The sequence below is a fragment of the Colossoma macropomum genome, unplaced genomic scaffold, assembly GCF_904425465.1.
Source record: "Colossoma macropomum unplaced genomic scaffold, Colossoma_macropomum, whole genome shotgun sequence".
Lineage (NCBI taxonomy): Eukaryota > Metazoa > Chordata > Actinopteri > Characiformes > Serrasalmidae > Colossoma > Colossoma macropomum.
In genome coordinates, this window is record NW_023494792.1 from 50,439,001 (window position 1) to 50,461,992 (window position 22,992).

General features: G+C 39.2%; 1 protein-coding gene across 1 annotated transcript; it reads right to left on the reverse strand.

Annotated features, from left to right (window-relative positions):
- Positions 1–10,134: 10,134 nt before the first annotated feature.
- tmem168a (transmembrane protein 168a) lies at positions 10,135–22,722 on the reverse strand. The gene is made up of 5 exons (XM_036577485.1): positions 22,633–22,722; positions 20,857–22,037; positions 18,456–18,598; positions 13,798–14,072; positions 10,135–11,786 (listed from the first exon to the last, which is right to left on the reverse strand). The coding sequence occupies exons 2-5, from the start codon at positions 21,940–21,942 to the stop codon at positions 11,239–11,241; spliced, it is 2,052 nt and encodes a 683-aa protein (XP_036433378.1). The 5' UTR covers positions 21,943–22,037; positions 22,633–22,722; the 3' UTR covers positions 10,135–11,238.
- Between the last annotated feature and the right edge of the window lie 270 nt (positions 22,723–22,992).

The following is a 22,992-nucleotide window of genomic DNA, read 5'->3' on the forward strand; positions in this document are numbered from 1 at the left end:
CTGGAAGTTCTGGTCCTGTATATCGATTAGCAAACAGTAGTCTTGTTTATTTTAGACAGCAAAGGCTTCCTCCTTGTGCACCTCCCATGTAGGTCAAACTTATGCAGTCTTTTTTCTAATGGCAGATGCATGAACATTTACATGAACAGTGGCAAGAGCTACTTGTGTATCCTGTCATGAACTTTCTTCATTCTTTTTTTACATCTTATGGTCTGCTCCTGGGTTAAATTTGCAGTGGGTTTAAATCTCCTCCATTTGTAGAAGATCTTCTGGACAGTGAAACGATTAATTTGCAATATTTTGGATATCTTCTTAAACCCCTTCCCAGACTCATAGGCACCTACAACTTTCTTTCTGAAGGCTTCAAAGAACTCTTTTGATCTAGGCACGATGATTCCACACACTCCAATAAAAAGAGCAAACCAGACAGGATATCTAAGGTTTAAATAAGACAGGCTCCTAGAAGATAGTCTCATTAGCACCTGATCAGATGCACCTGATTTCAATTTGACACATCTGAAGTGGTGATTTATGTAGAGGCGTACTTACCTTTTCCACATAAGAAAATTCCATTACTGTTTCTTTCAATTATATAAAGACTGACAAAAATGTTCATTCTAAGTGTCACTTACGCTTACAAATTATATTACTTTTATCTATACACACTGTTCAAATGAAGACTTGATATGTGTATTTCTAAATATGTCGAAAAAGTCTAAACCTTTCATGGGGTTTACTTTTTTACATGACAGTATATTGTGTGCTCACAAGTGTAAGATTAACCTAATTAAAAAAGAAAACATGGATTTGGGGCTTTAAGTGACCGTACTTCTCTACTATACTTATGCACTATTTTGTGCATGACTTTACTCAAATTCTCTTAAAACTGAATTCTTGACATCTTATTCAATCAGATTTCCAAATCTGATCCAAGAAAAATATTTTTTATTCTCCTTATATTTTCATTTAAGCCACTTATATTTTAAAAGTAGAATTTTTCTTTTAAACATGTAAGTATTTCACTTACGTACTGTTACTCTGTGCTTTTTTTCACCCTGGTGTATAGTAACAAAGCAGAAATAGAAGTAGGTATATTTTTACTTTACTCTAGGCCAAGTATCAGCTAGAGGGGTATATAACCCCCCCAGCTTTGGGCTGTGGAGCAGTGGAACTGCATTCTCTGGAGTGTTGGAACTCCATCTAATACCTTGTGACCCAGAACAGATCATCCAACATGATTACCTGACTTCACTAATGCTCATGTGGCTGAATGCAATCAAATCCCCACAGCAATGTTCCAACATCCAGTATAAAGCATTCCCCGAAGAGTAGAGGCTGTTACTACAGCAAAGCGGGGTGGGACTCCCTGTTAATACCCTTGAAGAAACTTTGGATGAGCAGGTGTCTACAAACGTTTGGATACAAAGTGTCCCTTATACTGTGAACTTGAAAGACAGCCTATAGATATCTTTGCCATTTTAAGCTCAGGACATGCATGCACACGAGCTGACCTACAGATCGATCAGCACAGCTGGTGCTGCCAGCTCTGCAATTTCAAAGAAGTTACAGCTTATTGATTCTATATACCATCCTTTCTCCTGCATCTTTTGAAGCAGCCTTTTCCTCTGAAGTAGCACACAATGAGCTCTCCCACCAGACTAAAAATGCTAATTTGAAAATATATATGGGAAATGTTGACCAAATTACCTTAATTGTGTGTCGCTGGAAAAAAAAAAAAGGTTTTTGATCCACTACATACTTTCTAAAATAGAAGACACTAACTTCCTGGTTTTGAAATGAAGCAGAAAATTGGATCCATTTTTAGACTCACCAGATGATGCATTCTGATTCAAACCCAGGAAATTAGCAGTCGCTAAACATGGAGCACACTTTCTCTCAGCATATTAGTGATCATTTAAATTATACATATATATATATATATATATATATATATATATATATATATATATATATATATGTGTGTGTGTGTGTGTGTGTGTGTGCATGTGTGTGTGTGTTTCTCAATATGCTAGAATGTTGGCCTGAAGTGCTCAGGCATCTAAATAGCAATTCCTAGAATAACTCTACAAACAACAGTGGTGATGCAGCTGAAAAAGCGAGTCTTTAAATATTCAACCCTTTTGTTACAAGAATATCCAACATGCTGCAGCCATCCTGTCCTGTAGGCCGTGGTGAGCAAAAGGTCATCATTTCTGATAGCCGTTCCCGCCTCCCCCATGTAAATGTAATTAAATGAAGCATGATCTAAAGCTGGTCATTAAAATAGCTCAACCTAAAGAGGCTGCTTAGCAACAGGGCCTGGTCACTGTGAGCTCATGCCAGAGAACAGGGGAGGGTCACAGAAGAAAAATGGCTCTGCCTGCTGAAATTAGGATACAAGGATTCTGGCTATTTCAAAGCATTTTCTCTTAAGCTCACAGCCCTTTGTCTCTCTGATGGGAGGAAGGAAAACCCAATTAAATTATTTGAGGAGCCTCGTTTAATCTGACGGTATACTGACCATGCCTAAATTGTCATGATTAAAAGTACCCTTTATTTTATTAGCGTTTTAAACCTTTATCAACGGGGGGAGCGTATGATTTAGTTAAGAAGCTTTACAAAGCTTTCTTTAAGGCAATGGATCAAAAAAAAGTGTGTTTAGAAACTGGCTGTCACTTTTCAGTACAAAGTTTCACAGGTTTTCCATAGAAATTAGAGTAAGAAGATTATAAGATTGCATTTTGAAGAAGAAAAGAGGCTTTTGTCCCCACAAACATACACTTCAAGACTGATGTCCTTCAGATCATTTTTGAATTGTTACATTTAATGTGCTACAAAAGTTACTGTTTGAGTAGATTATTCAAAATCATCACAGTGTAATGGCGTGTTTCCCTTTATTTTTCCCTGTAATATATATTTAACACTTTGTTGCCTACTTGTATTTTTTATAGCTGTCTCTGTACTTTCACAAGTCATGTATAATGACAACCAGTAGCTGATCAGAAAGTACTTACATAACTGCCTAATCAGCCTACTAATATGTCAACATTTGGCAACAGAATTATAATTTTCAATCCATTTAGCTGTTTTTAGCAATCTTTCTTTGTTTTAGCATCAACAATTTTATCAGAACATGATCTGACTCTGTTCTGACAAAGAAAAAAGTCAAACCAAAGCCTTTAAACTTGAACAAAAGAACAATGATGCCTCCCATCTGATATCCATTTTACTGTATGCTTTGAGCAGAGGCCTCCTGTTTTTAAGACACTGGTGGTAAAGACAATAAAGTTTATCTAGAACACTTCTATAACGATTCAGGTCTATGCAACACGTATACTGCTACGTATTAAATGCCACCCAAACCTGCTTCTCAAAGTACTGTGAACTCCAGCCTTCCTGCACAACATCACCTACTTTATTCTGCTGAACTGATGAAACTGATTAGCAGTATTAATCTACAAACACTATTAGCTAGCTGGCTGGGTGCAAATGTGTATCTTTGAATACATTCAATGACAGTCAGCTGGTAAAAGAGTAGGCTAAATATCATAGCTATGAAACATCAAATTTTGAAAAAACCCATTTACATGTTAAAAGCCCATTGTGTGAACAAATATTTGATTTCGCCTCCTCAGTCATGACCTATGTGACAAAAAAAAACTTTCTAATTACTTTAGATTTAACAGTATATACAATTAACAGGATACAAATACCATGGTCAATGCTATGGTATTCCAAGTGGTTGCCAATACATAAATAAGGTGTTAGAAAATTACATTTTGTGCTTTTCTTATATATACAAATATAGTTGCATTTATATCTATGTTTATTTTATATCTTAAATACAGTTAGTGTTATCAGAGCTTTTAATGACCTATTTCAGTTATTAAAACTGTACTGGTCTGTTTGCACAATTTGACTTGGACTGGTTGTGCCACCTGACTTTTCAAACTAAATTTCACATTAAACAAGCATCTACTTAGGCACCCCTAGAAAACGTTGTCCTTGAACTTGAATTTATCCTCTCTTTTTCTGAATAAAAAAAACATTATTATAATAGTTACACATTTTAATTCTTTTCCTGAGGTCATACCAACTGACAGGGTAAACTGAACCATTCTATGACTCAAAAAAGACATTTTTCCTAAAATTTGTAAAAAGGGCTACTGACCTTAACATTGCACCATGGAGGTCACTTGGGCTCTTCTTTAGGATGGAATAATTTGGTACCATTTTTGTAGAGGCATGTTAAAGTAAAAGTCCTTTGTTTCTGGTTGTGCCACCTGACATTTGAGTAAGTTAGAACTTGCAGACAAAAGTTCTTCAGTGAGTTGAGCACTTTTTAAGTTGCCGTATTTAGCAACAAGCTTTCAAACATAAAATCAGCCAATTTTTTTTAGACTAAATGTCCTTCTTTGATAGTTTATTTAATCTCTGGCCCAATTAAACCCCTGACCACAACATCCATAAGATTTTCCGATCATGTCCAAAATGACTATGATGAGGTCAGTTTACCTAGAATAGTTATGAATAAAAAAGTGCATATATACCTAGCTGCATAAAGATAGTGTCATCCAAAGAAGATGCAGAAAGGAAATTTGGTGTGTTTGGGTATTTGGTGATTTGGTAGATCGGAATTGGGAAAGTTTTGTCCCACCATCCCCTCTAATTAACCTTCAGCTTATTTACTGGATATGCTCTGAGAAAAGTGAAACATGTCTTGTCCATGGCAACAGTCCAAAATGAAACCACAGTCAGCATGTCCTAATTGAGATTTTACAGTTTACAGTATTATTTAAGAAAGTATCAGAGTTACAAAACTCATCGCATGCATTTTACCTTATAAAAATGACAAACAGTTTAAGATACTACTGAGAAATTTACATGACTGAGCACTTCTGTATGCATGACTATCATGGTACAAACAGCAATTCACCACACTGTCTCAGTCAGACAGTATCTACTAAAATAAGAAGAGAATGAGATGTTCATGTTCTTCTCTCCTCTCTCTCTCTCACATACACGCACTCACTTCTTATTCAGGAACAGTCACTGTAATCTGGTTCTAAATTAGACTACTCCATTCTGCTGCCAAATAGAGCGATAGAGTTAAAATGAGAGAGAGAGAGAGAGAGAGAGAGAGAGAGAGAGAGAGAGAGAGAAAGAGTGTTTAAATGGCTTAAAATTCAGGAATATATTCAAACCAGTAAGTGCAGTGGGTACAGGGTCACCAAAACTGGACCGATTTCTGCTGAGGCACACAGATAGTAGGGTGACAATTGGGCACCAACAGCCTGAATCCATGGACCCAATCTGCATTGTATCAACAGTCCAGGCTGGTGGAGGTTGTGTAACGGTGTGGGGAATGTTTTCTTAGCACACTTTGGGCCTGTTAATACTAATCAATCATCTCTTGAACGCCACATTTGAGCATTGAATGCCTATTTGACTATTGTTGCTGACAGTGTGCATCATGTACATAATGTGTTTCATGAACATGACAGTGAGTTCAGTGTTATTCAGTGGCCTTCCCAGTCAACGAATCTGAATCCTATAGAACACCTCTGGGATGACACAGAACGGGAGATTCGCAGCATGAAAGTGTACCTGAAAAATCTGCAGGTGTTGCATGATGCAATCATGTCAACATGGACCAAAACCTCAAAGGAATGTTTCCAACATCTTGTGGAATCCACACCATGAAGAATTGAGACTGTTGAGAGCACAAGGAGGCCCTACCCTGTATTAGTATAGTGCTTCTAATAAAGTCCCTAGTGAGTGTGAATTTAGAAAGATAAAAACACTACACTGTAAATGAACATAACAACACAAAGATGATACATGTGCCAGCCTGAACAAATATGTTTTTAATCTGGATTTTAAAACACCAATTGAACTTTCCCAATGTTCTCTGGAAAGCTGTATAAAAAATGATCTTCCACCAACTGAGCTGTAGGCTCAAAATTGTGTGGGAGCAATAACTTTTAGCTCCTGAAAGAAACTTACAATGGATTGTTCTTTAAAGCAAAATGTTGCAATTGCTCAACTTCATCTCCATGTGCTAAATAGAGATTTACAACAATTTGCAACAATTTAGATGCATTTCCTTGTAAAAGAACAGACAACCCACTGACTCAAAACACACTTATAATAGAATCCAATAGGCAGGCAAATATGCTTTGAGTCAATAAGTCTTCTGTTTTTTAAGTCTTCTGTTCTTTAAGTCTTCTGTTCTTTAAGTCTTCTGTTCTTTAAGTCTTCTGTTCTTTGTTAAGAACAGGGAAAAATGTTGAAATTATCATCCATGGTAATTAATCAATTCCTACAGAGATGGCAGATAAAAATTAGACAGAAAAATTCTGGAGTATTCATTTAGAGAAAGGTTCTTTAGGGAACCAAAGGTGATTGTTCCACTGTACCGCTCCAATGGGTCCCTTTTGACACCTATTTTTAATTGTGTGCCTCACAACCTAATGCCCCCTTCACCCACCACTCTGATCCAGTCCATCATTATTCTCACAGTCATTCTTAGTCTTCCCCTCAACCTCATTTTCTCTGCTCTGTAACTTTCTTTGCTCAGTAACCCAACCCAGCCCACAGTCCAGCAGACCACTGTCTGCAACTGGTGGGCTAATTAATGAAATAACGGCACTCTCCAACACCAGTGCCATTAGCTTCACAGAAGTCAGTCTGCAAATGAACCCCAGTCTATTCTCTGACCGAAAATCTTTTGTGACTGGTGTTTTTGAGCCAGCGGTTTTCGGTGACAGCATAGAAACGAGCTTATACAACAGATAATGAGGAGTCATCTGAAGACTTCAGCTGAAGAAAATGTTCCCGGAGAAGCTGCTGTGAGGCTTCTCTCTCTGTCATTTCTGATGCTTTTACTTTTCAGGGTCAGTGTGACACAGCTTTTTGTAAAAAATCCAGATCACACTATTCTTCCAGCATGGCTTGATTCACACAGTTGGCACAAATCCAGGAGAAAAAGGAGGCAAAAGAGAATACTGTGATGTCACAGTATTCAGTCTTAACAGTGGTGAATAAAATGCAAGGGATAAAAATCGCAACACAAAATCACCTTTTTTCTTGTGTATTTTTCTCTGAAGGTCCACTTATGTTTGTGTAGGTTTATGTATAAGAACATAACATAAGAAATCATTTCCCAAGCTCTCTTTTTCTCTTATAATTACACTGTTTTTGTTAACTGTTCCTTTTTTTACGAATTATATATGTAAATGATCTCTGTTCTGATTGGCTGCTCTGTTTTGCGCTTCATTCAAAAGGCAGTCGAGGCTGAAACATTCGTTTTAACATCAATGTGAATGAACAAAGCTAAACTGCTGTTGGCTGACGTATATGGGTTGATTTGTGTGACATGACAAACACAGTGGGCTATTTTTACAGCTTAGTTTTCATATTTGGCCTGGGGTGTTAACAGTACATCAACAATGTCTACATCAGTAGTCTCCAGCCCTGGTCCTGGAGAACCATCTTACTGCAGAGCCTAGTTCCAACCACAATTTGCCACACCCATAGTTAAACAACATCTTCCCAGGTCTCTGATTGGCTGGATCAGATGTATTAGAGTTAAGTAAGGGGCGGGGTAGCTTATTGGACACAATAGCTGTCCAGGATCAGGACCAGGACCACTGGTTTATATACCACAACACTCTTTTTAAATGAAAATTCACTCTTCCATGCTTTGGGTCCTTCACAGAGATTACAGACAAAAATAAAAAAAATGGTCTTATTTAAAACATAACATGGCAAATGTATGCTGGTAAAAGTATGTAGCCCAATCCTCTGCGTTCGCGTGCCTGTGTGATTGGCAGGGTCTGACTCAGCAGTCGTCTCCGAGCCGCAGAGGAGTGCTCTTTTATTACCTAATCCATTTTGGGAGATGAAGCCAGGCCCTTAATCTAATCTTCTCATAAATGATTTCTGCTGTATACATGAATCACTGACCTTAGCCAATAATGCTACACTTCCCGGCCTCGGCTAATGAAAGAGAAAACACTGGCTTTATTTCACGCAGGGGGGCTGGGGACTCAGCTCTGACTGCCGCTAATAAGAACACAGACTGACACTCTACTCAGAGTATGCATTGAAACTTACCCAACCCCTCCCAGTTCAAAAATAGAGCCTCGAGGCAGCACAGGCTCGTTGACCAGTTGTCCTGAACTAATAAAATGCATCAAAGTGGCTCTTAAAAGCACTGGCTGGAAGACGTACAGATGGAGGTCTGAGTAGCTACATGTGGCTTTAGTCACAGTCCTGAAGGAAGAGAATAAACACAATGATGGTTATTATGGCACTGCTAAATACCTGCTGTTTTCCATATAATTCTGGACTAATTTTATTGGTTCATTCATTATGAAACATTCACACAACATAAAAGAGAGCTGACTTTTTCAAATGGTGTAAAAAAACAAAAAACAAAAAAAAACAACAAAAAAAGGGAGTTTTGATATTTTGATCTGATAACAATGACACATACTGTGTGTCATTTAAACATGAAAAACATACAATGTATAATCAATGAAAGTGTTTACATGGCCTTCATAATCTGACAACTGCAGAAAATCAGATTTTCAGTAATTTGTTCAACATGTTTACTTGAACGTGGGTAATCAGATAATGGAAAACTCTGGGTCTATATGAGTCAGGCACATCAACGGTGCCATAATTTGAGGTGGTCAACATTGCTGCCAGAGCTCATTCAGCATTCAGTACTTACAGCGCAGCAGTTTAACTCTCATATACAGAGTTTGTCCGTACCACCCATCACATCAGATACCACCCCGTCACAGGGTTATTTTATTAAAAAATGATGGAAAAGGAATAAAATGCTCTATAAATTAATGTTGAATAACATTCTTGATTTGTAGACTAATCAAATAAATGTAAATTGCATTTGAAATTTTGAAATGAATTAGTATTTTTTGTACAAACAATGAGGCCACTGACATGTCGAGTTCATATTTCAAGATTAAGAATCTAAAAAAATGGTTAAATTACATACATTCTAAGGATGGTTTTCAAAAAAAAAAAACTTTATTTATTATATATTTTAATATTTATTTTATGTATTACTACTCAGTATTGTCCATTACAGGGTGGTACAAGAATGGCTCCCAGGTCAGAATAAAAAAGGATAAAATTAATAGGGATTTTATGCCTAAGGGCGGGAAATTATTTTTTGGAGGATTAACAAATCTTTCATGTTGTGGATTAAAAAAAAAAAGTTTGCTCTAGATGAAAAATTTTGAAAACTGCAAAGAAAATGGAAATGGCACCCGTTTCATAGAATGAGTCTATGAAAATGCTGAGTACAACAGGTTCAACTATTGCTGTTTGGACAATTATTACCCTCAGAAACACTGGCGTCTGTATCACTTCATCTTTGTCAAAGTTGCAAAGGTTGAAATTCGAGGATGACTCCAGAATTGTTGGAGAACACCAAACACACAACACTGTGTTAGATCAAGAATTCTTTCTTCTTTGTGAAATTATTCCTTCACAACCATCAAGAGTATGATAACGTCAGCTAACTTCTACAGTGACAAAAACAATGGACAGGTGAAAATAACTACGATCAAAAAGCTAAATTTGCCACGTTAGCTGGAAATGTTGAAACAGCTTGCTGACCATAAACTAGCTGGCAAAAAGCCAAACATGCACACATAAAGGCAGGGGCTCTGTAGTGCCGCGGCAGACGTTTTCCATGATAATCTACTCAACACTTGCTCTCTCAAATGCTGAATTTTTGAGGGGGGAACATGAAAACTATTCCTCTGAAAGCATCTGGGAACAGCACCAACTTTAAGGTGCAAACTGCCTTCAGTGTGACGTTAGTCAGCAGCAGTAAAATGCCAACACAAAGATAACTTTACTTCCCATCTATGGAAGCATATCAGTAGCAAAATTCTAATTAAATTTTCCACTCAATGGCCTCTAAATGGTAATTTAAATTCAGTTTTACAGTTTAAATTCGTCATTTGGTACACTAGTATTGACATTTCATTTACAGAGATTTAGATGCTTTAAAAGAAAACTTTGTTAAAATTAACATCTATTTCCTGAACTACATATTCATGTCTTATGTGATTATATAAAAATGGAGTCAAAATGTAATTTACAAAGTAGACACACGGTTTAATCTTCTTAATTAACAGTACAATACATTGCTTGAATAAAATATTTATTTGGATCAAACAAGAAATAATAAGATGACGTGCCAAAACCTGTACAAAGCATGTCTATTTCTGTCAAGTAAAAAAGGCACTTCTTACGTAACCACACTGTCCCAGAGAGAAGGCCTGTACCCAGTGCTAAAGTGCACTCACTCATGCAGTATTCTCCAGAGGAACAGAGGGTCAGCCTAAGCTGCCCTCCTCTACTCACTGCACACCACACACCAATCTCAGTGGCAGCTCCTGTTTTGCTGAATGTGTTCCATCCCGAGGCAAAAAAACAGACCTCATAAATTATAATATTTAGTCACCCCACCACTCCTAGAAAAAAGGCACTTGGAACTCAATAAATTACCATTTTACCTCGTCATACAGTCAAATGGAAGCATACAGCCCAAGGCACTTAAAAGCTAGAAAGTGAGAAAATGACTATGTTTTGACTCTCGTAGATGTGTGCAATCGTAATGGTATCAGTGTGGTATCAGTGTTATTGGTACTGATGGTTACAAATGAAAATAATCATATAGTGTGGATCCCAAAATTCACTCATGTTCAACATCAATATAGTTACTTGGTTCCAAAGCCCATTTTATTTACTAATTACAATAAACTAAGTAAGTATCTGCATAGATGACAACGTATGTTCACAGTACTAAGTTGCTAAACTTATTTTATATGGTCTAGCAATCATTCTTGTAAGAAAATACTGCAAAATATTGGCAATTGGATTGGCAGTTAAAAGTAAAATCAGTTATGAGCAATGACCCAGAATTTTCTTATGCAGTGGGCTGATTTTGCTCCAGAATGAAAAAGCCACTGTGGATATCTTGGCTAGGCAGAGACAGCAAAATTTGAACATGAAGTGCACAGTGACCTTCAGAATTCATGGCTCTCCACTGAGGCGCCAACTTCTAACAAGCCAAAGGCAAAACTAAATAATGAGCACTTAAACCAGCAAAGCAAGAGAAGAGAAGGCACATAAAGTAAGGAATATATTAAGATGAAATAAAGTACATTGCACCATCCAAGTCTTTGTTCGTGTCTATGAGCGCACTAGTTTGATTCCCTGTCCCGTGTCCAGTATGGTAGGAGGAAACCAGGCCAGTTTGAATCTCCTGAAGCAGCGTAGGCAGGCGCTGCACAGCCACAGCAGGTTCAGCCCACAGCACCAGTTGGCCACAGAAACCAGCGGGTAGGTGGCTCGAGGGAAGTGGGTTTTCCAGTGCTTGGCTACATCAGTGCCGGTGGGCAGGTGGAGCCTGTAGTCACTCCAGCACTTGGACACGCCATACACAGCAGCAATGAGCCGGCCTCTCTCCGACCACTGCACGCCACTGTCTGGGTTGCAGTTGTATTCCACCCACTCAGTTGTGAAGTCTCCCAGTTGAGGAGCAACCTGGCTCTCAGCATCCCCTGCAGGACTCATCTCGGCCCCCTGAACAGCCACATAGAGCCCCTCCACCTTCCGCGCTGCTTTCACCCATGGCACAGAGTTCTCTGTGTCCAGGACCAGCATGAGACGAGAGGAGAAGCCAACATTCCGCTCTCTCCACCAATCAAGAAGCTGCTCCAGACGCAGGCAGTCCCCACCTGAGAATGTAAAAGTTAATCAATAAAGCCAATCAAAAAAGGTAGCAACTGCAGCAATTTTGGAATTGTCACTTTACCAGTTAGAAATTATTATGATCGCCAATAAGAATAGAAGTATAACTGCAATATTTTTTTGAAATTTGGGAAGTTGAAATATTAAGTTTGATTTTATCAAAATGAGATGATTATCGAAAATGAATGTACTGTTTATTTTGCTGTTTAGAATGTAAAACTCGGTGTATTGTTTTATTGTTTATATTCTTTTTCTGTGTAAATAGTTCCTCCATCGTGAATTCAGCTTATTTTTAACAATAATTCTGAATAGCACAAAAATAATCTAATTTGAATTGTTTTAAATTTCATGTTGCATTACATCATCCGCTAAAGAACTGTAATCAAATCAAATCATTGTGAGACAATCAGAAGGAAGAATCCTGCCTATTTTTGGCCAATAAATGTCATCTGTCACAACTGCCAGTGAAGTTGCACAATTTGAATGTCAGAAAACGTGCCATCTGTGGCTTTAAGGTGCACGAAAGTAATCATATTTATTTATCATATTTTTTCGTGTTTTAATGTGCAGTCCATGTCATATCAGTCTAAATATGTAGTCATGTTTCAGAATGTTCTGCTGCAGTGCAAGTGCATTTTCTCCCCCCAACATGTTAAATTCTGCAAATAAACAGTGCATTAAAATGTGTGCTCTCTATGGAGGATGAGTTAATTTATTTTCACTTAGAAAATCAACAAACATCATTTGACCAGGGGTGTTCAAACTTTTTGCATACACGTGTACTCAGGGCACGCTATCTTTTATTTATTTATTTATTTATTTGTTTGTTTGTTTGTTTGTTTGTTCGGAAAGTGACTCTCACTTGATTGCCGCCATTCCCCACCCCACCCCACGACACTATTGGCAATTCAACGCTATTGAATTACTGTAAAACAGCCCGAGTATTCAGTCTTTTTAGATCATTTCGCATTAATGAGTGAAATATGCCATTTGCAAACCAAAAAGGGATGATTTGTATAGATGTAGCTTGTGATAGTAATTTGTGGCAGGGGAAACAAAAGTGAATGTGAGAAACATGAAAGCAAAGGCTGTGAAAAGCACACCTCCCCAGTGTGTGTGTGTGTGTGTGTCAGTGTCAGACAGGGCCTGTTCCACCTGCATGCCCCGGTCAGAACCAAGCAGCGGCGCGGGGCCGTTTCTCGACCGGCCTGGTCTGATCAAACAGCGTGACACAGACTGTGACACTGCGTATCCCTCATAAGGATTAATAGCTCGTTGAGGTGCAGCACGCACACACAGGCAGAAAGATAAAGCGTGGCACAGACACCGAGCCAAGATAAGATATTTCTCCTACAGTTTGGAGAGCTTTCAGAACAATGAATAGTAAAAGGCCAGCCAGAAAATAACTGCCAAGGTTTTTTTGCAAAAGCTCCTGGTGAGGGAAGCACGTAGGTATTAACAGCATGGTAGAACATAAGGTGCCCGATAAGGCCATAAGCTGCATTTATAACAAGACACACTTCCCTTCATAAACTGAGAATGGTACGCCATAAATAATATCATCAAGCACCAGGTGCGATCGTGCCACTTCTGATAAAGCATTTAAACTTTAGGTAGCCATTTAAGTTTAAAGGACCAGCCTAGGCTGTGGAAATGCTGCAGTTGATAAACTACAGTTGTCTTATTCAGTAATAATCTATACAGTGTATGAAGACAATTAATGTGCTTAATAGCAACAAGTTATTAAATAATAAACAATAGACAGTAATTATATATTTATAGCAATTTCTTATTATAAGCTGAAATATGAGACATTGTGGATGTTCATTTTAGCGTAACATCACATTAACCATATAAGAATATTAGAAATGTACAAACTGATTCTAAGACATTTATACATCTGTCTATATATCTGCAACCAACTTAGCTTTATATTACAGAAAACAGATTTCTGAACTGTTTTGAACAGTAGTGTATATTGTATTCACATGGACTCACCCGTCAGGGCCCAGTCTCCGGTGGGCAGTGTGTGTCCGCTGTAGTAGATGAGGTAGGTGTCGTGGCGTGGGCCGTCGACAGTGCGCAGTTCAAGAAAAGAGCGCAGCTTGGCCTGCAGCGCTTCTAGACTCAGGCCGCTGGTGGAGTAATCACAGCCAAATGTCTGGATCAGATGGTGCGAGAACAGGCGCTGCACGGCATTCAGTGTGGCCGTCGAGCGTAGGTTCAGCTTCTGCGACTGCTCCGGAGGCAGCAGCACCGGCTGACCGTCCGCACTGCACACACAGTGAAAAGAGTATGAGGACGAAGAACATTATCTGTGTGTGGGGTCAACTTGACTTCAGGAGATGAGATCATCATTGTTATTTGAATATGTAGATATCAAAACTCATTAGTATGTGTTTCATTGTATTCATTTTTACACAATTTCTTTTACTAATTTTTACTAACATTTTTGACTGTGAAATACAGGACTGCAGAAAGTCACAATACAAGCAGCCGATAATGTGTCTGACTCAGTAAAATGCCATAAAACAGAGCCATACAGTTGTATGCAAAAGTTTGAGCATCCTTGGTCAAATAACATGTTTTGTTGATTTTCTAAGTGAAAATAGTTAACACATCCACTACACTTAAATATGTAATGTTTCTGCAAATTTTAGTGCACAATTTCCTTTTATTTGCTGCAGTGCCTTAAAATATGCGTTCTCTAAAGAGGGGGTGTATGAATTATTTAGAAAAACAACAGAACCTATTTTGACCAGGGGCGCCCAAACTTCTGCACATGACTATACTCCGACCAGCCACTTCACTGCTCACTCCACCACCCAAATAATACCTGCTCTGTGGTGGTCCTGACCTTTGAAAAACAGTGTGAAAGTGGGTTAACAAATTATGCACAGTATGCAGACAGACGGACTACAATCTGTAATCGTAGAAATAAAGTGCACCTATACGGCAAATGTGCCTGATAAAATGGACAATGAGCGTAAATACAAGGAGCTGTGCTTAATGACGTGGCTTCTCTGTGTATATGGACATTTTTTTATAAACAAGATGACAAACTGGTAGTGTAATGTTTTGTAACGTAATGCTATTTTTCTGCAGGTCAGCTGGTAGGGTATTAAATCACATACGCCCAGAAAAAAACAAACAAAAAATAACTCAACTGCACTAAATCAACCAAATGGTCAAGTACGGGTCACCTCTTATGCTAGGTATGTGCATTAAATGACTTTTAACCCCTGCTGCAGGTTCATTTTTATCCATAACACTACAAAAAGGTATATTTAGATACTACTTGTTTAAAAATGAGACTATTCAAGTAGCAAATGCTGTTAAAATGCCCATGTCTAGTTCTAAACTACGCTGTAGGTAGCAGATGAGAAAGGTAGGAGGATGAAAGGAAAAGAGAGGGGACGAGGAGGTGGATGATGATGCAAAAGCAAATAGACAAAGAGTGTGATAGCTGTGAGAAATATAGCAAGAATGAATAGATGAGCAAGGAGTAGGAGGGATAGTCATACAGGAAAAGCTGAAAGGAAGGTACAGCCAAAGAAACTGGGGTAGTGTGGCACAGAAGGGTTCAACACAAAAGCAAAAAAGGAAGCAAGAGATTGGCCATGGCCTTTCAGTATTTGTAAATACATAAGAAAACCTGATTCTGAAGGTCAAGGCAGTTTAGTTATCCATTCCAAGAAGAAAAACAGAACAAAATGGTCTTGTAAACCTCATTCAGCATATTGCCCTCCAAACACATAACGCTTTGTGTCAAGACAGCTACGACCCTCCTGCTCATGTTCGCTTAGATGCAGCATCATTAAAAAAGCCCGTTAAGGCACGGAGCCTTCGGACGAAAACAGTGGAAATTGGACTGCAGAACAGCATGGCTGTACACATGCTTGCTGAAGACAAAAATGGCAGATCTTAAGCATACTGACCCGTGAAAACTACCTGGCAAGGTGTTCAGCTATTCAAGCGGAAATGACGCTTCTCTTCTATTCTCTCCTGTCTGTTTCTCTCTAGTAGTCATACTCTCCATTCCACTGTCTAATTTCAGCTTTGCTTGATCTTTTCCCCCCATTCCTGGCCCTTATTCTCTGCTCTCTAATGCTAATGAAACTCATTAATGAACACACTGAGAGTTACTATGTAGCAATACTGCATCTTATTTCCATCAGTTTTAGACGAGACTCAAGCAGGAGAAAAGGTCGGTTTTTTTTGGTTATGCTATACAGAGTGAGGTGAATGGCAATTAAAAAAAGATCAATGTTTCACTTTTACACTCTATAGACCAATATATGAGGAGGTCATTGGAGTAATGTATATGTACCTACACTCATTGACCATTTTATCTGACATATCATACAGGTGCACTTTGTAGGTTTATAATTACAGACTGTATCCCACTTGTTGCTGCAGAACTAATAATCCAGCAATGGAAAAGGACCACCATAGGACAACCGCTGACCGGATATTACTTGGGTGGGGGACTATTCTTGGCACATCACTGTCACTGTCAGATTGAGAGCGGTCCACCACCCAAAAGTGTCCAGCCAAGAGCTGCTCTGTGGTCATATTTATCTCATGTACCACTAATAAAGTGCTAGAGGAGGGCAAAACAAACTGTGCATCAACAGATCAGCTACAGTCAGTTACTGTACACCTACACTACATATCCAAAAGTTTGCAGACACTTGCAAACTATCCAATGTTTCTTCTGAAATCAAGGGTGTTAATAGGTTTGTTCCCCCTTTGCTGCAGTAACAGCCTCTACTCTTGGGGTCAGAATTTGCTGTCAAGATTTTGGATTCAGCAACAAGAGTTTCAGTGAGGTGAGGTACTGATGTTAGTTGATTAACTCACTCCATCTCATCCCAAAGGTACTGGATGGAGCTCCATCCCTCCGGAGAACACAGTACCCACAGCTTCACAGTCAATGCAGGAGGGCATTCTCCTTTAGCCAATACTTGGCACTGGGCATGGTGACCTTCGGCTCATAAGTGGCTGCTCCAGAGTGTCACATACTATTAGCCATGTTTTTCTATGGAGAGTATACATGTGTGTGCAACTGAATGCCTCTGTCAGAAATGTGCTGCTTAAAGTAGTGAAATTTGCTAATTCACTACAGGTGTCTGGATACTTTTGGACATAGTGTATATGGTAGGTGTACCTGATACAATGGTCAGTGAGTGTAGATAAAAGGTAGATGCCCTTAACAAATTGGAAACTTATATAAATTGGTGTAATTACAAGTGAACAAACCAGTGACCAATCTATTAGCTTCAAATATCAGAAAGGGACAAATTATTGTGCCATCTGCCGAAGACAAAAAAGTAGCTAAAAGGTGCATATGCCAACCTGGTCCTTTTAATTCATGTCCTTTTCTGTCCCTCTCTCCTTTTCTCTCTCCTTTCTAGTCTCTCTCTCTGTCTGCCTCGTCTCCCCGAGAAGCCCTCATCATTGTAAAAACATGATCTGCGCCCATCAGACAGGAGATTACACCCTGCTATATTCCCCTCATGTGCCGGCTCCCTGCTGGGGCCTGGCTCTCAGTGCGCTGGAATACTGAGCACGATGGGCCGTGGGACTGCATCCTAATAAGCCTACCAGCAGCCTTCCTGCCTGGAGCGTTCTCTCTGCTTTCCCCCTCCACTTGCCAGGCATGCACGGGACACGGCCCTCCCCACAGGGCCGGCATTAGCCCATGTTTATTAATGCCTATTAGTTTATTTCGCACTCCGTTTACCATCGCACCTTCAGGGAGTTCCAATCATCAACCTCCCCACTATGCTTTAACATCCTGAGTGGACTGCTCAACATGGTTCTGACGCCATGAGACAGGCACAAGGTGAGAGGCTGACAGCAACTGGATGAAGTGATAAATCAAGGCACGTGCTGCTTCTGAAAAACTCCTTGAGATGATGTTCATCCGAACAGTGCACTTTCAAATAGACCGACAGTTCACAAATCATACCATGTCCAAAGTGAGTGTGTCGATATGGTTAAAAACTCTCAAAAACCAGTTTTACTTATATAAGATGTGCATATATAAGAATGTAAATTGTAAATAAATATTCAGGATATATGAGTTGGGGTGAAAGGTACACTACCATTCAAAAGCCTGGAAAGTGTTTTCAATAATATAAAACCAAAGTTGCTGCTTAATATGATATCGGTACTCCACAATTTCAAACAAAAAGTGGGAAACAAAAAAAAAAACCAGGAATTGTTAGTTAAATAAAATTAACATTTAATAAAGTTAAAGTCCTTACAGGACAGTTATTTCCAGGCTTCTATCTCTTTAAATGGGGAGAGACCTAAACACTCAAACCTGAAGGTCAAATTACCGTTTCAAAACACATTTGAAATCACTGATAAAATCTCACAAAAACCTCATAAATAGTTTGTAGTGTTTGGTTAAATAACACACAAAAACATGTTTTTTTGGGTTGTTCTGGCTATTGCACTTTTACTGCAATTGCAATTTCAGTATCATTTTGTATAAATAGCTCTCTGTATACTGTCTTCTTCTCTTCTGTATATATTGTGTTGTCCAAATGTAGAGAGTACTTACCGAACCTCACCACAAGAATTTCAATGTATGGATGTCCTTGACATACTGAACATATGACAAATAGAATTTTGCCTCGACTTACCTGCAGTAACTTGTAGGAATAATCACTGCATACCCCACGCAGGTCCCTCCAAGGCAATTCCCCAGCTCATGGAAAAGTCCATGTGTCAGAGACTCCAAAGACAGCACCACCAGGAACATGCTCATGTACAGAGCATTGGACAACTGCAAGCCAGAAAAGACTCAATCACTCAGTCATAATCAGTAATGCCATCTGATGGTTCTAAGATACCAAGTAGTTTGGTCACACTATAGCTTACACTTATCCTAACGGATATACTTTGGCAGAGAATCTATAGAAAAAAAATCGAAGAAAACTACACTTGTAGGAATGGCTGAAAGAATAAAAATGAATCACATTCTTCAGCATTTTCAAGTAACGGGTCAGGCTGGAGTGAAGACTAAGAAAGGACAAGAGACAGACAGCCCACACTGTCTATTTTGAGCTCAAGTCAAATCTAAAAGCATTCATGTTCTATAAGACTTGTCAATTCAACTTTAACGACTACACAGCCAGTAATTACCCAGCTTGTGAGTGTAAACCGCTGTCTAATTCACCACTGTACTAATTTCACACACAAATGAAAATGCTATTGCTGCCTCAGACACTGTACTGTCTCCACCAAGGCCTAAACCAGGTTTGAACAGCCTGGAATGACTCATTTGACAGTTCATTATCTTAACGCTTAGTAGATCTCTGCGTTTGTCAGAAAAGGTACTTCTGCCCAAGGTCTAACAGCCGGTACGGCATGCTGTCCTCATTTTACATGAGAGTAGCAGTAGGAAGAAGAGCAAAATCCTGCCACTTACTAATCAACAACAGCAAGGCGTAGTCATTATTTTTCTCCTTATGCATAATTTTGATTTTCCAGTCATCAAATGGCTTGTCTGGATGACACAGTTAAGCATTCTAGTATTTTTTTCCATTTTTTTCAAAGCAACTGAAGTGTTTTTCTGAGAATATAGAAAATTAAACATTTAAACAAATATATTTTGGTCCCATTTGTTTTTTTCTGGTTCGGTTTACGACTTAGGAAAGGTAAGGAAAAAAAAAAGAAGAAAAAACTTCAGCATTTTTGTTTAGAAAATCAAAGAGCTCTTGACAATTTTAGAATCCCCCAAAACTAGCACTTAGTTTCACAGCTTTGGTGAGGATAATTGCTTTTAAACACTTCTTGTAACCACCAATTAGCTTCCTGCACTTTTCCCACTGAGAATTTGGACTTTTCAACTGCAAGCAGTGGAATTATATATTTTTCTACAGGTTTTTCCTGATTATTTTTTAAATCCTGTGTTCTTTGTTGTTGTAATAACTCGATTATGGGGCCAAATCTTCTGTTATAGTTTAGTTGCTTTGGTACAATAAAACTGAGTTTGCTAATTAATATGCCCAAACCCATGAGCAGCATCTACCAAGATGCCACCACTCTGTGTGACCTATTAAAAATGTTCCTACTGGCATGGAGGGTGATCATACATGAGAGATTTCAACTAGGGCTGAAGGATTTGGGAAAAATATCTAATTAAGATGTTTCTGACCAACCTTGTGATTGCGAATAATTGTGATTTTGTATAATTTATGGTCCAGGTATGTTATTTTGGCCAAGAAGACCAGAATAATCTACTTTTTCTAACTTGATGCTTAAACCTGACCGTACTTTGCCAAATGGCCAGCAAGTTTTGGTCATGCCATGTACAAAGCACATCGTTGCTTTTAATAGGTCTAACTCATCTACCGGCAGTTCAAAAGCTCTGTGTTATTTAGTTATGCTTGTTCACTTAGAACTTAAGATAAAGTTGTTGTATAGCTGTAAGCTATAATTAAAATTGCAGCTCTGGTCATTTAAAAATTGCACTTTCAAATTGTGATTTTAATGTAAAAAAATATTCATTTTAAGCCCTAATTACAACATTGCTGTTGCAATTGGTCCAGATGTTTTGGTCGGGTCATCATGCAAATTTTTCAAACTTCTATCTTTTTATATAATCACTTGTAGCTTCTTAATATTTTGTATCACTCTCACATATTGTTCCACATTCTTCTGACAATTTTAGCACAGAATTTCAACTGACCTGCTGAATTTAATATATTGGAAAATAATAAACATAAAAGTTAAAAATGTTCTTTTTTTTCCCAAAATATGTTAACTTCAGCAAATAAACAGCAGTTGTGCATTAAATGTGCATATGTATTTTCTCTGTAAAGCACTTACATTGGTACATATTCACATATGTTTCTTCTGTTGGCTCTTTTTATACCTTTACATTTAATTTTAATCTATTTTATTTCATTGTTATTTTTGAATGTTATTGAATGTTACTGCAGAAATAAAGCCGATATTGATTCATGAAGCACTAAATCACTTCCTAAAGAATCAAACCCTACTACAGAAATCTGACACAAGACTATAAACTTATCTTACCTGCCATGAGACAGCCCCCAGTATGGCAGTAGAGATCAGACTGAAGAACACCAGCCGTTCAGAGATGAGGCAGAAATGGCGCATCCCTCTGGAGGCCATGACCCTGTCCAGGCTACGCGTGTCTGAGTGCTGGGTGGCTCGGACCCTCTGACACTCGCTCAGCTTTGTGTGGAAGCTCCACAGCGTGACCAGAAACACCACGTGGCACAGCATCCAGAACAGGCCAAACACACAAAAGCCTGGGATGACCAGGTACCAGAACTCTAGTTGACCCAGCTTCAGGGCACAAAGCACAAAAAATGTCAGCTCGGTAACACCCAGCGGGAGGAGAGTGAGTTTCCGCCACAGCCGGCCTGCTGATAGGAAGGGCATCCAGCGCTCAGTCACAGACAGCCCACTGAAGTAGACGTCCAGGAGCGGCTCGCAGATGAGTCGGCCCAGGTAGCAGCCAAGGGCAAAGGGGTTAGTCTGTACCTTCAGAGCTTGGAAGAAGGTGACAGAGGCCACCACAGAAAAGCAGATCAGGTTGGGAAGGGCCAGAAGAGACTTCATGCGCAGATCTATGATGATGGACGCTAAGGCGACCAGAAGGGCGATGATTGCAACTGACCTCTGGAGAACCATACTGGTGCTTGCAATGCCAAAGCCCAGCAGCTCAAGCAACTCGGCCGAAGTGAGCACAACCCTCCGGTAGTTGGCACTGCCACACAGGCGCTCTGTCAGAGCCCACAGGGAACGCACTGCCACGCTGGCCAGCAATAGGTAGTTTGTGACTTGCTCCTTTATATCATTCTCCAAAGAGGGGCTACTGAGGAAGCACAGGAGACCCTGCAGGAAGCCAAACCACAGGTGGAACAGGCTGAGGCTAGCCCACTCCATGGAGAAGTAGTAATAGAGGATGCTGGAAATGCCCAACACAAAGAGACCCAGAATGAAGATGACCAAGATTGTGGGTTCGGAAGTCTTCTCCCACCGCACATACATGCCCAGACATACAGCCACCAGCAGGTTTAGGCTGGACAGGTAACCCAGGCAGCGGATGGAGGACCACATGTCCACCTCCTTGCCTGACTCCTCAGGACTCATTGTGGCTCTGTGGAGGCACCACTGATCAGAAGCAGTGCTAAGGACAGCAATTCATGGAGGTTGTGTCAAGGCCTTCCTCTGAAACTCTCATGTCGCTGCAAGAAACAGATATGTTGTATACTTTAGCACTTTTGTTAACTCACATCAACAAAACAACAGTGTTTACAGCCTACTTCCTGTCCTGCAGTAAAACATTTCAGTATCAACTAGCTACAGTAACCCGTCTTACAGTGTCTGTAGCTAAGTTACTAACGCCCAGTCGGCATGAATGCATTGTAGTTTGCCGACACAGTAAGACTCGGCTAATAACAGCTGGCTAACTTTAAGCGTAAATTCTCCAAAGACGCTTGTGATTCACACTTTTTCCCTTCTATAGGTTAACGCGGCTGAGGTGAGAGGTTAATCCTTAAAGAAAGACATAACGTTAGAGTAGCGAACTCCTCTTGAAATTTTAATTTCATTTTTTTTCATTTTCATTTTGACTGCCACATCAACGAAGCTAGCTAGCTGGCTTACGTTAGCTAGTACGCTGCCTGTGTTTAGTGCCTTTTTTAGCCGGCGAAGCTAGTCCAACTGTACAGTCAACGTCTAAAGTCTGACAATAACAGACTTTTATGTACTTGCCGTTGAAGTAAATGCTAACGTTTTAGTCACAAATGTTACAGCAACGTAAAATAGTTCTTAACTTACACTTATGACACTTTCTTCTTTTCCTGGTCGCCATATTTCCGGACTACAACTACGGTGTCTGAACCGGGTCTAACTTAAACTCGACGTTGTTGTACCAGCACCGCATAGGCTTAGGGTTACGACTTCAACGGTTGAAGGGTTTCGTTCCCAAGCACACTTTTCATTGTTGGGAGTGAGCTTTACCCATACAACGTGCTGTTTTATGAGTAATACTGTAATGTTGTAAATGGATGTATATCTTTTTGGAATGAAACTCTTCGATTGTAAATGCTCGGTGGTTTGTGTTTTTGTTTTTTTGTGCAATGAATTTTAATTGATTGAATTTATTGAACCATTTTATGTTTTTAAAACAAATACCAT

What these genes read in the sequence shown, in the direction of transcription:
- tmem168a (XM_036577485.1), bottom strand. Translation starts at nt 21,942, where the DNA reads ATGAGTCCTGAGGAGTCAGGCAAGGAGGTGGACATGTGGTCCTCCATC. An exon ending in TGGGGGCTGTCTCATGGCAG is followed by an intron (nt 18,599 to 20,856) that starts GTAAGATAAGTT and finishes TCTGGCTTGCAG; the next exon opens with TTGTCCAATGCTCTGTACAT. An exon ending in CGGAGACTGGGCCCTGACGG is followed by an intron (nt 11,787 to 13,797) that starts GTGAGTCCATGT and finishes TTACATTCTCAG; the next exon opens with GTGGGGACTGCCTGCGTCTG.